Source organism: Choloepus didactylus, chromosome 16 (genome assembly GCF_015220235.1).
Source record: "Choloepus didactylus isolate mChoDid1 chromosome 16, mChoDid1.pri, whole genome shotgun sequence".
Taxonomy (NCBI): Eukaryota; Metazoa; Chordata; class Mammalia; order Pilosa; family Megalonychidae; genus Choloepus; species Choloepus didactylus.
In genome coordinates this window covers 48,502,050-48,516,421 of record NC_051322.1, presented here as the reverse complement: position 1 = coordinate 48,516,421, position 14,372 = coordinate 48,502,050, and the positions used below count along the sequence as shown (strand labels likewise).

Below are 14,372 nucleotides of genomic sequence, written 5' to 3'. Positions count from 1 at the left end.
AACACAGCGTGGATGCTATTTCCCCAGGATTAGGGCGCGGTGCTACAGAGGAGATGGTAGGGGGTGAAGTTGGGGTGCTTGCGTGGGCCTGTGTGGAACCAGGATTGAGGGTGCAGACAACCATGCGCAGGAGCACCAGCACACAGGACAGGAAGTTCCAGGTGCAGGCCCCGTCCCTCTATGGACGTCCTGGGCTGCTCTGTCCAGCCTTGGCTCAGGGACCAGAGGCAGAGCCATTGCTGTGGAGAAGTTGAGAATAGCCCTGCCTTTCGCGCTGCTTCACTGAGGACTTGGTGCAGTTTTGAATATTTATATAAGACTCAGTCATCTGTCTGACTACAGAATCGGATATCCTGGGATCAAATGCAGATTCTCTCACTATTTCTAATTTTGGACAAGTTATTAATCTACTCATTGTTTACTTCTTTATAAAATGAGGAAAATGTTCACAGGGTGGTTGTGAAAGTAAGTGATAAAAAATACTTGTAGGGCTTTTAATACATAGTAACTGCTTAAACATCACTAAGTTTTAAAATTCTTAATAGGCTATTGATTTTTTTTCTGCTTTTAATAGTTCATCATTATATAAAACTCAGCATGTAAAAATCAAATTCATCCTATTCTGTAAGCCACTTATTTATCCCACCTTTGCTGTCTTTGTCAGAAACATTCTCTCAGTTATGCTGGGTGGAAATCCCCTTCCTTTTTTCACCCCCTCCTCTGTGTGTGATTAGTCACAAGGACTTTGACTTTTCCTTTGAGATATTTCTTGCATCTATCTCTTCCTTTATATGTTTTCCCTTTTGCCAGGAATGCTGCCTATTCCTTCTATAGCTAATTTTAGACCTTATCTAATTCTCCAGGGCCTAGGGCATTCCATGAGGCCTGCCCTCGGTATTCCAGTGTCCTGTATCAGTTTCCTATCAGCTTGCTGATGCTTCTCTTTTTACCCCATTAGGTTGTAAGCACTTTTAAGAGCAGTCACAATGGCTTAGGTTTTTTCTGCCATCTCTTACATCTCACATAATTCTGGGTATAGAGTAGATACTCTTGAATTTATCAAGTCATCTATCAGTATGTAGTCCCAAACTGCTAAATTGGTGTGAGCAGTGTTTCTTTTTGTGGATCAAGGAGTACAAAGAGGAAGAAAACAACTTTTAGTAGAAGTGTTAAAAGAGATGAGAGAGCACGAACTTGCAAAGTTGATGTTACAGGGTGTAAAGCACCGGTTTTAAGACAGCAACCTAAACCCATCCTAGTTATTACATGTTTTATATGAGTATTTGTAAAGCGAGAATTTGTTTTTACTTTTCAGCCTGTTTTTATTTTTGTCTTTTATTAAACAATTATAACTGTTTCCTTGACGTGGTAAATTTCAGGTTTGATGTTTAGCTTTTCCGTAGCTTGGGCAAAATAAAGTGGGCCTGCCGCTATACCACAGCTGTACAGAGCTTCCTTTAGCACGAGATCTTATCAGAGTGTCTAATGAAACATTTAGTAGAATATGTGTTATGTTAGCAACAGATCTCCCATGGTTAGGATCTCTGAATGTATATCTGGAGGAACAGGGCTTCTTTATTCTGCCCTGATAAAAATGGACTGCAAGAGCTGTCTTTTTATGTTTGCTCTTAATGGGGCCATTAAGTATACTGTGTATTGTAAATTCATGTAATACTACTGGGCAATATTATATCTTTCCCTAAGGCACAGGGTTCTTTTAACTTACTGTGGTCGTCTCTAAAATTCATCCACTTACTCTTTTTATCTCTCTGTTTTCCTTTCTTTCTGTCTTTTTCCTTTTTTTTTCCCCTTGCTCTCTTTTTGCTCTTTTTCTTTCTCATGTTCTTTTCTCCATCATCTGATCAAGGAATGTTATTTTTTAAAAAAATAAGGTCAATTTGAGTTAATATAGGTCCTTCCATTTAAAAAAAAAATGCCTTTTAGAAGAACCAAGTTCAAGAAGTCAGCATTGGGTATCCTGTCTAAGTATTGAGGAAATTTTAAGACTCTTATCCTTGATAATGCCTTAACTTTGTGGTACTGTTGTCATGAATACATCCTTTCAATCAACTGACTAACCCCACAGTGACCTTATTTGAAATGGTAAAATCTGAGTCACATAAGACTTCCTTGATCCCCTTTTCAACAGTGGGTTTATTTTGAATTTGCTTTTATATAGGTTTGCCTCAGCGAAATGAGGGCACACATAAGGACTTGTCAGAAATACATAGATAAATATGGACCAATACAAGAACTTGGGGAGACTGCAACAAGGTTTGTTTCAGTATGTTATAGTTTAATGCTAAATTTGATATATCTATGGAAAATTTAATGAGCTGTAAAGTTTAACCCTTTTATTATGAAAAAATATATATAGTTATGTTTAGGTGCTTCACCATAATACCTGTTGTTGGTAATTATTTGTTAGTAGTAATCACTGCCAAAGAATTTTGCCTTCTGTGCTGTAAAAACTGCAGGGTATGGAAGGGTGGTAGAACAACCACATACCAGAGAGATTGGGGCAACTTCCTCAGAAAGTTTGCATTAAGGAAAATCCAAAGATAGACTGCAGAACTGTTAAATTCCTACTAGATTCTTTCTGACTAAAAGATTCCTGAAGTGGATCACAGTTAAGAGGTTATTCATCTTTATTCTTCTATCACCACCCAACTATTTAGCATCTTATTTTTGCAGTTTTCATAGTGAGCTTAAATAACTTTTACAGATTGTATATTTTGAGCTCATGTGAAGAAAGGGGAAAATGATTGAGCTTTAAGACATGGAGAGTCACAGGACCTTAGTCCAACTTGTATTACAGGAATATAAGCAATGTTGACAGACACACTATTTTATTTTCTGGGTCCTACCTTCTTCATCTCCCTGGAGTCAGCCACCTACAAAGAAGTGTACGGCTTCTCTAGGCTGCTCTATTGTTCTTTTTTTTTTTTTTTTTTTTTTTTTGTGGTAACATATATATAACATGAAATTTGCTATTTTAACTATTTTTAAGTGTACAGTTAACTGTTATCAACTGCCTTTACAATATTGTGCTGCCATCACCACCTTCCCTTACTAAAACTTTTTCATCACCCCAAAAAGAAACTTCTTTACCCTCTAATGACTCCCCATTCTGCATCCCTCCAGCCCTTGGTCACCTCTCATCAGCTTTTTGTCTCTGTGAGTTTGCTTATATCTCACTAGAGATATTTCATATAAGTAGAATTATACAATATTTCAGTGTATATTTTAACAAGGAAAGAACAGTCTTGGGGCAGGCATCCTGAGTCTTATGCTTTTTTGGTGGTTAAAATTACAGCTGGGAGAAGAATGGAGGTGGTTAGTAGGTGAAATGGAGGATATTGATCATAAACAACTTTTTTCTTTTAAGAAAGAAAAAGAAACAAAGGTAGGTCATCATTACTGATGGGAAGGATAATTTAGTTATATCTGAGTAATTAGAAAGTTTGGATTCTGCTCCTGGATAGGCTGATGGCTTTGAAACCAGTAAATTTATTATTTTTATTATTATTATTATTTTATTTGAAAGCAGTAAATTTGCTTATGAAGTCAGCTACTCAGTAGTGGTACTCAGTGGGATTTCTTTCTCTTTTCTGAAGAAAAATGTTAACTCTGCCTATTTTACAAAAATACGCTCAGAATATAGCTTAGGTTTTGTAACCAAATGTAAATGGTCCCATTCCTTTTGTTTTACTAGAATCTTAACATCCATGGTATTTTTAAAGATAGCTCAGAGTTGTCGATATATGGAAGTTGCTTTGAGAATTAACCTGTTATTATAGGATAAGTTTTAGACCATGTTGTAAATTTGAAGAGTATATTAGCTATGAGCAGAGTATGAATTCTGTCAAGACTGACCACAAGGAACAATAGGAAGGAGGATAACAAATGGGTTGGGAAAGAATGACAAATCTTAAGTGTGTGGGTTTGATTGCTCCTTATATTGGGAGCTATCTAGAGTACAAGTTTTGGGGAATAGGCATCTGTAGCCCTCTATAATGGAAAATGAGCAAAAAAAGTCCAAGCCTCCATATTGTCCCTAGAAATTTAAGGCAGCACTGTCCAAAAGAAATATAATGCAGATCACATATATAATTTTATATTTTCTAGTAGCCACATTAAAAAAGTAAAAAAAAGCAGGTGAAATTAATTTTAATAAATTTTATTTGATCTAATAGAGCGAAAATATAAATGCAAAAATTATTATTATATTTTATATTCTCTTCATCTTAAGTCTTTGAAATGAAGTGTATATTTTACACATCAAGCACATCTCAATATTTTTTAATGTATTCTATTATTTTATTTTTTGGAGAAGTTGTAAGCTTACAGAAAAATCATGCAGAAAATACAGAGTTCCCATATACCGCCCCCCCCCCCCGCATGCTCAGTTTTCCCTGTTATTAACACTTTGTATTAGAGAAGCACAGCTCAATTTCCAGTGGCCACATTTCAAGTGCTCAATAACCATTATTTCATATGGTTAATGGCTACAGTATTGGATAGCATAGATGTAAGGGATAAATGCTCCTAAGTGTACATAAGTATTTAACAAGGTAGTTACGGTCAATTGTGAGTCTGAAACTAATCATTTTTATTTTCATTTGTCAGTGGATTCTGATAATGTGAGTCTAAACCTTCAGTTATATGTGCTAGTGGAGGTGAAGAACAAGTAGCACCTAATTCAGATGTTACCTGTTACCTGAATTAGGAAAGGGAAGAGGAAAAAGAGTCACCCAGGGACAGTGAGGGGTGTGATTTTCAGTTTCTGAGTTAATGGGTGCTCAAATTGTGCCTCTCTTCCAAAGAGAATAAAGTGCTTCAGGTGTACTTGAGCTGTTTCTTTGCTCTGCCCCTGTGAAGATACACATTTACATTTCTTAAGAGAAAAAATGTAGGCACCCAAACCATTATCAGGACAGTGAAAATAGTATTGGATCAGAGGAAGAATTGGTACTAGAAACTAGATCCATCTACATTGTTTTTCATATCTAGTTAAATGACTGCTATCTAATTACCAAAAATTTTAGTGCTGTTTGTATTCTATGCTATGTTCAGGTGTGTGTGTCCATTTTGTCAGAGAGAATTGGATGAAGACAGCTTGCTGGATCACTGTATTACTCATCACAGATCGGAAAGGAGACCTGTGGTAAAGATTTTTGTTACTATGTATTTTAGCTATGTCTGAATTCAGGATGTATTACAAATTCTATTTGTTAGACTTGTATGTATAGCTATATACAGGATAATTTATGTTAAAGATATGGTAATCTCATGACTATTGATAATATAAGAAAGTGTTGAGTTGAAACTGACAAGAACTACTAATGTACAATGCCTCCTTCACTTATGAAATTAAACAACATTACCTCTTACACATAATCATGGGCATAATCAAATAAAATCCAAAATGCACAGTTAAGATCTAACATTAATATTCCAACTCTGGCCACATCCTAAGTTAAAAATATTTTTTTTATATTGCAAATAATGTTATGACAGTACACTGGAAATGTAAAGTAGAAAGTCATTCGTCTTCACTAATCAATCCATTGTTTTATTTCATAATCTGAATCTTTATCCATATGCTTGGTATTAAAAATAAACAGGCATATCTCAGAGATACTGTGAATTTGGGTCCAGATCACTGCAATAAAGTGAATATTGCAATAAAGTGAGTCACATGAATTTTTTGGTTTCCTAGTACATATAAAAGTTACTTTTATATATTACTATGGTTCTTGAAGTGTGCAGTAGCCACTATATCTAAAACACAATACACAAAGCTTAATTTAAAAAAATACTTCATTCTAAAAAACGTAACCAGTATTGTAATCTTTTTGCTTGTGGAGGGCCTGGCCTCAATGTTGCCTCGATGTAATAACCTAAATCCTTTGTTGTCATTCAACAATGTTCACAGTATCTTCACCAGTAGTAGATTCCATATGCAGAAAATACTTTCTTTGCTCATCCATAAGAAGCAACTCCTCCTCCTTTAAAGTTTTAACATGAGATTACAGCGATTCAGTCACATTTTTAGACTCTGCTTCTAATTCTAGTTCTCTGGTTATCTCTACCACACCTGCAGTTACTTCTTCCACTGGAGTCTTGAGCCCCTCAGAGTGATTCATGAGACTTGGAATCAACTTCTTCCAAATTCTTGTTAATGTTGATATTTTGACCTCCTCTCATAAATCACAACTATTCTTACTGACATCTAGAATGGTGAATCCTATCCAGAAAATTTTCAACTGACTTTGCCCAGATCCTTCAGAGAAATCACTATGGCAACTCTAGCCTTTTGAAATGTATTTCTTAAATAATAAAACCTGAAAGTACAAATCCTTCCTTGATCCATGGGCTACAGAATGGATGTTGTGTAGCAGGCATGAAAACAAATATTTATCCCATTGTACAGCCCCATCAGAGCTCTTTGGTGACTGGGTGCATGGCCAACAAGCAGTAATATTTTGAAAGAAATCTTTTTCTCTGAGTGGTAGATCTTACCAGTGGGCTTAAATATTCAGTAAACCATTTCGTAAACAGATGTGCTGTCATCCAGATTTTGCTGTTCCTTTTACAGAGCACAGGCATAGTAGATTTAGCATAATTCTTAAGAGTCCTAGGATTTTCAGAAGGGTAAATGACCATTGGCTTCAACTGAAAGTCACTAGCTAGAAGATCCCCTAACAAGAGAGCGAGCCTGTCCTTTGAAGCTTCAAAACTAGGCATTGACTTCTCTCTAGCAATGAAAGTCCTAGAAGGCTGTTTCATTTACACGGAAAATCTGTTATTTAGTGTAGCCACCTTCGTCAGTCATCTTAGCTAGATCTTCTGGATAACTTGTCTTAGCTTCTACATCAGCACTCACTGCTTCACCTTGACTTTTATGTTACAGAGTTGGCTTCTTTCCTTAAACGCCATGGTCCAAACTCTGCTAGCTTCAAACTATTCTTTGCAGATTCCTCACCTTTCCCAGCCTCCATAGACTTGAAGAGAGTTAAGGGAATTCTGTAACTGGTTTAATCTATCCAGCCCATTAACACGTTCTGCATATCAGCAGTAAGGCTGTTTCACTTTCTTATCATTTGTGTGTTCACTGGAGTAGCACTTTTAATTTCCTCCAAGAACTTTTCCTTTGTGTTCACAACTTGGCTGACTGGTGCAAGAGGACTAGGTTTTGGCCTATCTTGGCTTTCAATACGCCTTCCTCACTAAACTTAGTCATTTCTAGCTTTCAATTTAAAGTGAGAGATGTGTGACTCTTCCTTACACTTGAATGTTTAGAGGCCATTGTAGGGTTACTTTTTGGCCTAATTTCAGTACTGTTGTGTCTCAGGGAATAGGGACGCCAAGGAGAGGGGCAGAGACAGGGGAACAGCTGGTCGGTGGAGAAATCCAAACACATACAATATTTATTGATTAAGTTTGCTGTCTTACAAGGGCATGGTTCGTGGCACCCCAGAACAAGTACCATAGTAACATCAAAGATCACTGATTACAGATCACTATAATGAAGGCGATAATAATGAAAAAGTTTGAAATATTGCAAGAATTACAAAACTGTCACACGGAGACATGAAGTGAGCACATGCTGTTGGAAAAATGGCACTGTAGACTTGCTCTGCAAGGGTTGCCACAGATATTCAATTTGTGAAAAAAAAAGTATCTGCAAAGTGAAATAAAGTGCAATAAATGAGGTATGCCTGTTTTGATCATTATTTCCTAGAAACATTGTGAATTCTGTCTTTTTTTCTTTTGAACCTGGCATTTTGCAGGGTGGCTTTTATAATTTTAATTTTAGTTGTGAGGTAAACCAGAGAGGATACATTGTCATTTACTTAGCCGTTTCACTATTTATGGATACTTGGATTGTTACCAGTTTTTAGATTTGGATTTGTATCCTTGTGCGTTTAAACTGTTGGATTTTTTTTTTTTAAGAGGAAACTTCTTAGATTGTTACTGCTGGAACCAAGAGTGCAAACTTTTTAATAGCTCATGAAATATGCTTTTAATATGCTTTCCAAAAAGTTTGAGTCAATTTATATGTCAGCAATTATGAGTAAACCCCCTTTACCCTATTAAACTGGCCACAGTTGGGTACATTTATTATTGAATTACTCAGACTTGACAGAAAGATAATGGTACAATGATACCTTGGGGGTAAATTTGAGTTGTTTGTTTTTTTCTTTTTCAGGTATATATATATATATATATACACCCATTTATATGTATATATTTGTGTGAATTTTTAGTTTTTTGAATTTGTGTTTTAGGCTTTGATTTAGTCTGCTAATGCTGCTGGAATGCAAAACACCAGAGACGGACTGGCTTTTATAAAAGGGGGTTTATTTGGTTACACAGTTACAATTTTAAGGCCATAAAATGTCCAAGGTAAGTCATCAACAAACAGGTATCTTCACTGGAGAATGGCCAACGTTGTCTGGAAAACCTCTGTTAGCTGGGAAGGCACGTGGCTGGCGTCTGCTCCAAAGTTCTGGTTTCAAAATGGCTTTCTCCCAGGATGTTCCTCTCTAGGCTGCAGTTCCTCAAAAATGTCACTCTTAGCTGCTCTTGGGGTGTTTGTCCTCTCTTAGCTTCTCCGGAGCAAGAGTCTGCTTTCAACGGCCATCTTCAAACTGTCTCTCATCTGCAGCTCCTGTGCTTTCTTCAAAGTGTCCCTCTTGGCTGTATCAGCTTGCTCCTTCTGTCTGATCTTATATAGTGCTCCAGAAATTTAATTCAGACCCATCCTGAATGGGCGGGCCAACACCTCCATGTTTCGAAATTATTCAATCATAGTTATCACCCACAGTTGGGTGGGGTGCATTTCCATGCAAACAACCTAATCCAAACTTAATCCCCACTAAAATGTCTGCCCACACAAGATTACATCAAAGATAATGGCGTTTGGGGGGACATAATACATTCAAACAGGCACAGGCTTTTTTTTTTTTTAATAAAATCCTTTTGGAAAGTGGATGAGATTGAAATGTAAATATGTTATAGATAGAGGGATAGTCCTCATAACAATTCTGGAAGATAGTCATGATTATTATCCCCATTTTAGAAATGATAAACCGAAGCCCAGAGAGGTTACATAAGATGTGCAAGGTCACACAGCAGGTAAGTGGCAGAGCCAGAATTTGAACACAGTACTCTAGCTCCAGAGCTTGAATGGTGAACCCCTGTGCTTACTGCCACCTTGAAGGGAAAAGCCACACAGTACACAAAAGTACTTGTTACTGATCCTAATGGTCTATGTATTTCACTTTCAGAATTGCTAGCTAGGGGCTTTATGTGTATTGGGAGTTGGGGGGAGATTGTCATGAGCTTTCCCTGCTGAGTTGCTCTGTAGAAGGTATTGGGTCAGATAGTTACTTTATGACAGGTCTCTGGGGATCTAGAGGAAGTTAAAAGAAAGTATTAGGATGGAGTAATAATGATTACCATTTGCAGAGTCTAAGTGCTTCACTGTATCCTCTTAGCAACACTATGAAGTATTGCCCAGCCTATCTCTTGGACAGTGGTCTCAGACAATTTTGGAGCAGTGTCTGAGACAGGCCACATCCTGGTTCAGTCCATTCTGCTCCAACAGAAGTCCAGTCCATGAGCTGCCAAGTTTGGCCATAAGATTGATGGTGACTCATGGAAGACAGGTCCTCCATGATTTAGAGGTCATAGAGGTCATTGAAGAAAGCCTAGCTAAAGCTGAAAATGAACCAGGAATGGTAGGATCAGATTGCTCATGCAATTTAGTAGTGAAAATCTTAGGCTTTGGAGGAGATAAGCTTTGGTTCAAATTCCAGTGAGTCCATTAACTTCTCTCTGTCTCTGTTTCTTCAGTTATAAAATGGGGATGATGATGGTGCCTTTTTCATGGGGTAGAAGTATATGGGTCGGTTATTGTTCTAGTTTGCTAATGCTGCCAGGATGCAATAAACACCAGAAAATGGATTGGCTTTTATAAAAGGGGGTTTATTTGGTTACACAGTTACAGTCTTAAGGCCATAAAGTGTCCAAGGTAACACATCAGCAATTGGGTACCTTCGCTGGAGGATGGCCAATGGTGTCCGGAAAGACTCTGTTAGCTGGGAAGGCACGTGGCTGGTGTCTGCTCCAAAGTTCTGGTTTCAAAATGGCTTTCCCCCAGGACGTTCCTCTCTAGGCTGCAATTCCTCAAAAATGTCACTCTTAGTTGCACTTGGGGTGTTTGTCCTCTCTTAGCTTCTCCGGAGCAAAAGTCTGCTTTCAACGGCCATCTTCAAACTGTCTCATCTGCAGCTCCTGTGCTTTCTTCAAAATGTCTCTCTTGGCTGTAGCTCCTCTTCAAAATGTCACTCTCAGCTGCACTGAGTTCCTTCTGTTTGTCAGCTCATTTATATGGCTCCAGTGATTTAATTCAGACCCACCCTGAATGGGTAGGGTAACACCTCCATGGAAATTATCCAATTGAAGTGATCACCCACAGTTGGGTGGGTCATATCTCCATGGAAACATCCAATCAAAAGGTCCTACCCTAATCAAAATGATTGCTCAATCTGCCCCACAAGACTGCATCAAAGAATATGGCTTTTTCTGGGGGACATAATACATTCAAACTGGCACAGTTATGTAAAGTAAGCACTCTTAGGCCACATGGTGATCATTCCATAAATGAAGGGGCTGGTAGTGATGATAGTGGTAGATAGTAATTTGGAACTAGAGGAGATTCCTCAGAGGAATCAGTGTGCTCTCACAGTTGGGGAACCCAAGCATGGGGGTAACTTGGTAAAATTTTACTTCAAAGACCAGGAGGCTATCATAGCCCTGGGGCAGAAGCAGATTATTCAGAAAATCCATGGTTCTGCAATAGGGCCATCTAGAATTGGTAACTGGAACAGAAGACCTTCTGGTTTCCTGTGTTATTGTTCCATCCTTGAGCAGAAGCTTGACATATGTTAGTCTGGATGATCTAGAGCCACCAAAAATCATGATGTACCCAGTGGTTCTGAAAAGGCAGGGGGTAGATACTGTGGCACAGCCATCATGTTCTTGGGGATCCCCACTGAGGACACAGAGTGAAAACATGCTGGTAGAAGTTCTAGGTAAGGAGGGCTGGGTCCCAAGTGATTCTGGACCATTGTGGAAGTTAGCAAGGAATTATTGCTTTAAAGGTGAGGATTGCTGGTTTTGTTTAAATAATTTCAGCCCTAGCTTTTCTCCCTTCTTTTTTAGTACTTCCCACAATTTGTAATTGTGTATTCCTTTTGTGTCTGTTTCTTCTGTTAGATTACTAGTTTCATGAATTCATGGAACTTAACTCCTTTCTTCAACACTGCATGCCCAGTTCTTGGTGGAGTGCTAGTAAGTAATAGGATGGGAAAAGGATGTTAAAGAAAAAACATAGTTCCATATAATTCCTTTCACCCAGATTCAAAGGTTCCAGTAGTCCTTTGTTTTCTGCCTTGTTCTAGAGGTTTCATTCCTTAAGGGAGAGGACAAGACTGGTTGTTTTGAAACATAAACTGTGGTGTCTACAGCCTGAGCTACTCTTTCCCACAGCAGGGTATTTCCATGGGTATTTTGAATATCTGTGACCTGGCTGAATGTGTGTGCACAAATTCTTTGAAAGGAAGAAAAGTCTTCATTAGATTTGCTGTCAAACTCTTACTAAATTCAGTCTGCAATCTGGTACCTTGATGTTAGTTACACATTTACCTGAAAATATTTTCAATGCATGCCTCTTTCCTCTTCTCTTGGTATTTATTTGATTCAGTAATATTTAATTTCTTCCCCAAATGGCATCTGTGTTCCTGTGGGAAGTGTCCTATAATGGGTGAATTGCTGCGGAGGTTAATGTAAAGCACAGGTAAAGTTGGGTGTCCATTGCCATTGATGTTCCGAGGGATTGAATCTTTTGCATCTTGATGTATCTGAAACATGAGTGTGCTGCCTTTCAACTCTTACACTGGTACTCTTAGAATTCGTCTTCTGTCTTCAGGCCTTGATAGAGTATGCTCTTCGAGGGTTTTATTTCTCACCTTCTCAACGTCTTAATTTTCCTTCTGTCTCTATTGCCGTTTATCGATATTTCTGGCTCGTAGCACTGAAAGTAGTAAACATTCCTCCAAGAATGGTCCGGGAATGTAGCATAGAAGATATGTCAATCATTTTTCTGGATAATTGAATGTTTTTAGTGTTGTTCATTATTTAGTATCTTACTAGCTTAAAAAAAAAAAAAGATTTTCATACTTCTGATCTGATAATGAGTCTCAGTTAAAAGAATCCCCCAAGGACTTTTTTTAAATAGATACTGTTAGAAACAAGCATTATACCTTAAAAATGCTCACCCGGTTGTGAAGGACAAAAGAATTTATTCATGATCTTGCAAGAACGGACGCACAGCCAGACACATAGCAGGTGCGCTGAACAATAGAACACAGTGAAAATTTATATTCCAGGCCTAATGCAAGTCCCTCCCCTGTTTTTCCATTGGCTGGATACTCCATAGGGTACAGTCTGTCCGAGAGAGCTAACTAGCCCACCTTTGGGGTTTTAATTTGTACAGCCTATCCGAGAGAGTTAACTAGCCCATCTTTGAGATTTTGAATTGTACAGCCTATCCAAGAGAGTTCATTCAGTTTAAATTTCCTGCTGGGAGTTCCCACCTCTGATTTTACCCCATATTTCTTTACATTCCAGTAACCATGGTTACTTTTCCATATGAGGAGCTGGCGCAGATTCTCTCTCTCTTCCCTTTACCACAGGGCCTGTTTAAGCCGGTTCTGCCGCCATTTTCCCTATTCCATGCTGTCTCTATGTGAAAGCTAAACTTAACCCTTTCTTTCATGTACTACAGTTAAGAAAGGTGTTCTCTGTTAAAATCTAAGGATTAGATCTAGGATTTTTCATTTACCCCCTTTCTATTTCATCTTGTTTCTCTAAAAGAAATTATATTTTCTTTAATGCAGTGTTTCTCAAACTTTATCATGCCTCAGTCACCTGGAGGGCTTGTTTAAACCCAGATTGCTGGGGCCACCCCCAGAGTGTCTGATTTAATAGGCCTGGAATGGGGCACAGTTTGCAATTCTAATGTGTTCCTGGGTGAAATTGATGCTGATAGTCTGGGGAACCTGCTGTGAGAATCATTGCTTTATTTTAAAACATTGAAGAGAGGGCAAGCTAGAAAGGGGACTGTTTCTTGTTTGCTTTCTTTGCTGACCAGCAATGAATAATCTACAACCTATGGATGGGGGGCGGGGGGATAAATATATCCTCTCAAAAGAATTTTCCTCATCTGATTAGATATGGAAAGAAAAATGTCTGATTCTACCCATATCAAGTGTGTTTCATTAAAACCTCTTTAAAGCAGCCTGCATCAGAAGATCTGTGCCCTTTTCCTAGCAAGTAAATTCCTTTGGTTCCTAAGTTGTTCATCCATAAAATGAAAGTGAGAAAATCTATTCAATGATATTGCTGTCTTCGGTTTTATAATTTTTTCAAAGACAAGAACAATAGATGTAGGTTCATTATATGGAAAGGGGTTAAAATGGACTTTAGCTCATTATTTTACAACATCTTTCTGACAGAGAACTCTTTAGTCACACAAAACTGAATTTTATGTACAACCAAAGACCTAAGTCTCGACTAGTTCCTTGTTAACATCAACCTAAAAACAAAACTCCTTGGCTTGAAATTCCACGTTTTCTGCTTCCCCTCCACTAGACTCTTAGCTCTTTAATGATTGGGACCAGGGCATTGTTATCTCTGTAGCTCTGACCCTTGGCATGGGGCCTACCGATCTTAGATGCGCAAGTATATATTGAGCAGAACTGGTCCCACCTTACCCTCCCAGACTCACTCTTCCACCACTTCCCCCAATATTCCCTATCCTAAGCCACACTGAGCTTTTTCCCATTGCCTAAGCAGGCCCTGCCCTTTGAGGATTTCCTGCCTATTCCTGTATAGATTCCTCTGCCTGGGATGCTCCTTACTTCAGTTACCAGGAACTCTGCTGAAGCCTTTCCTGACTTTCTGGGCAAAATTAATGATTCCCTTTTCTGATCTTGAACTCTTAGCTGTTCTTATCTGTTTTTTTTTTTTTTTTTTTTCATTTTTATTGAGATTGTTCAGATACCATACAATTATGCAGAGATCCAAAGTGTACAATCACTTGCCCCTGGGTACCCTCATACAGCTGTGCATCCATCACCACACTTAATTTTTGTTCAATTTTTAGAAACTTTTCATTACTCCAGACAAGAAATAAAGTAAAGATGAAAAAAGAAAAAAAGAAAAGGAAACTCTAATCCTCCCCTGTCCCTAACCAACCCCCCTCAATTGTTGACTCGTAGTATTGGTATAGTACATTT

At 38.2% G+C, this 14,372-nt stretch overlaps 1 protein-coding gene across 1 annotated transcript in view; it reads left to right on the top strand.

The window, feature by feature from the left end:
* The window catches only part of RNF125 (ring finger protein 125), a 42,686-nt gene that overhangs the window by 13,801 nt on the left and 14,513 nt on the right, over positions 1 to 14,372 (top strand). The window contains exons 3-4 of the mRNA XM_037806326.1: positions 2,180 to 2,274; positions 5,077 to 5,167. Coding sequence (XP_037662254.1) covers positions 2,180 to 2,274; positions 5,077 to 5,167 — 186 coding nt within the window. The remainder of the gene's footprint in view (positions 1 to 2,179; positions 2,275 to 5,076; positions 5,168 to 14,372) is intronic.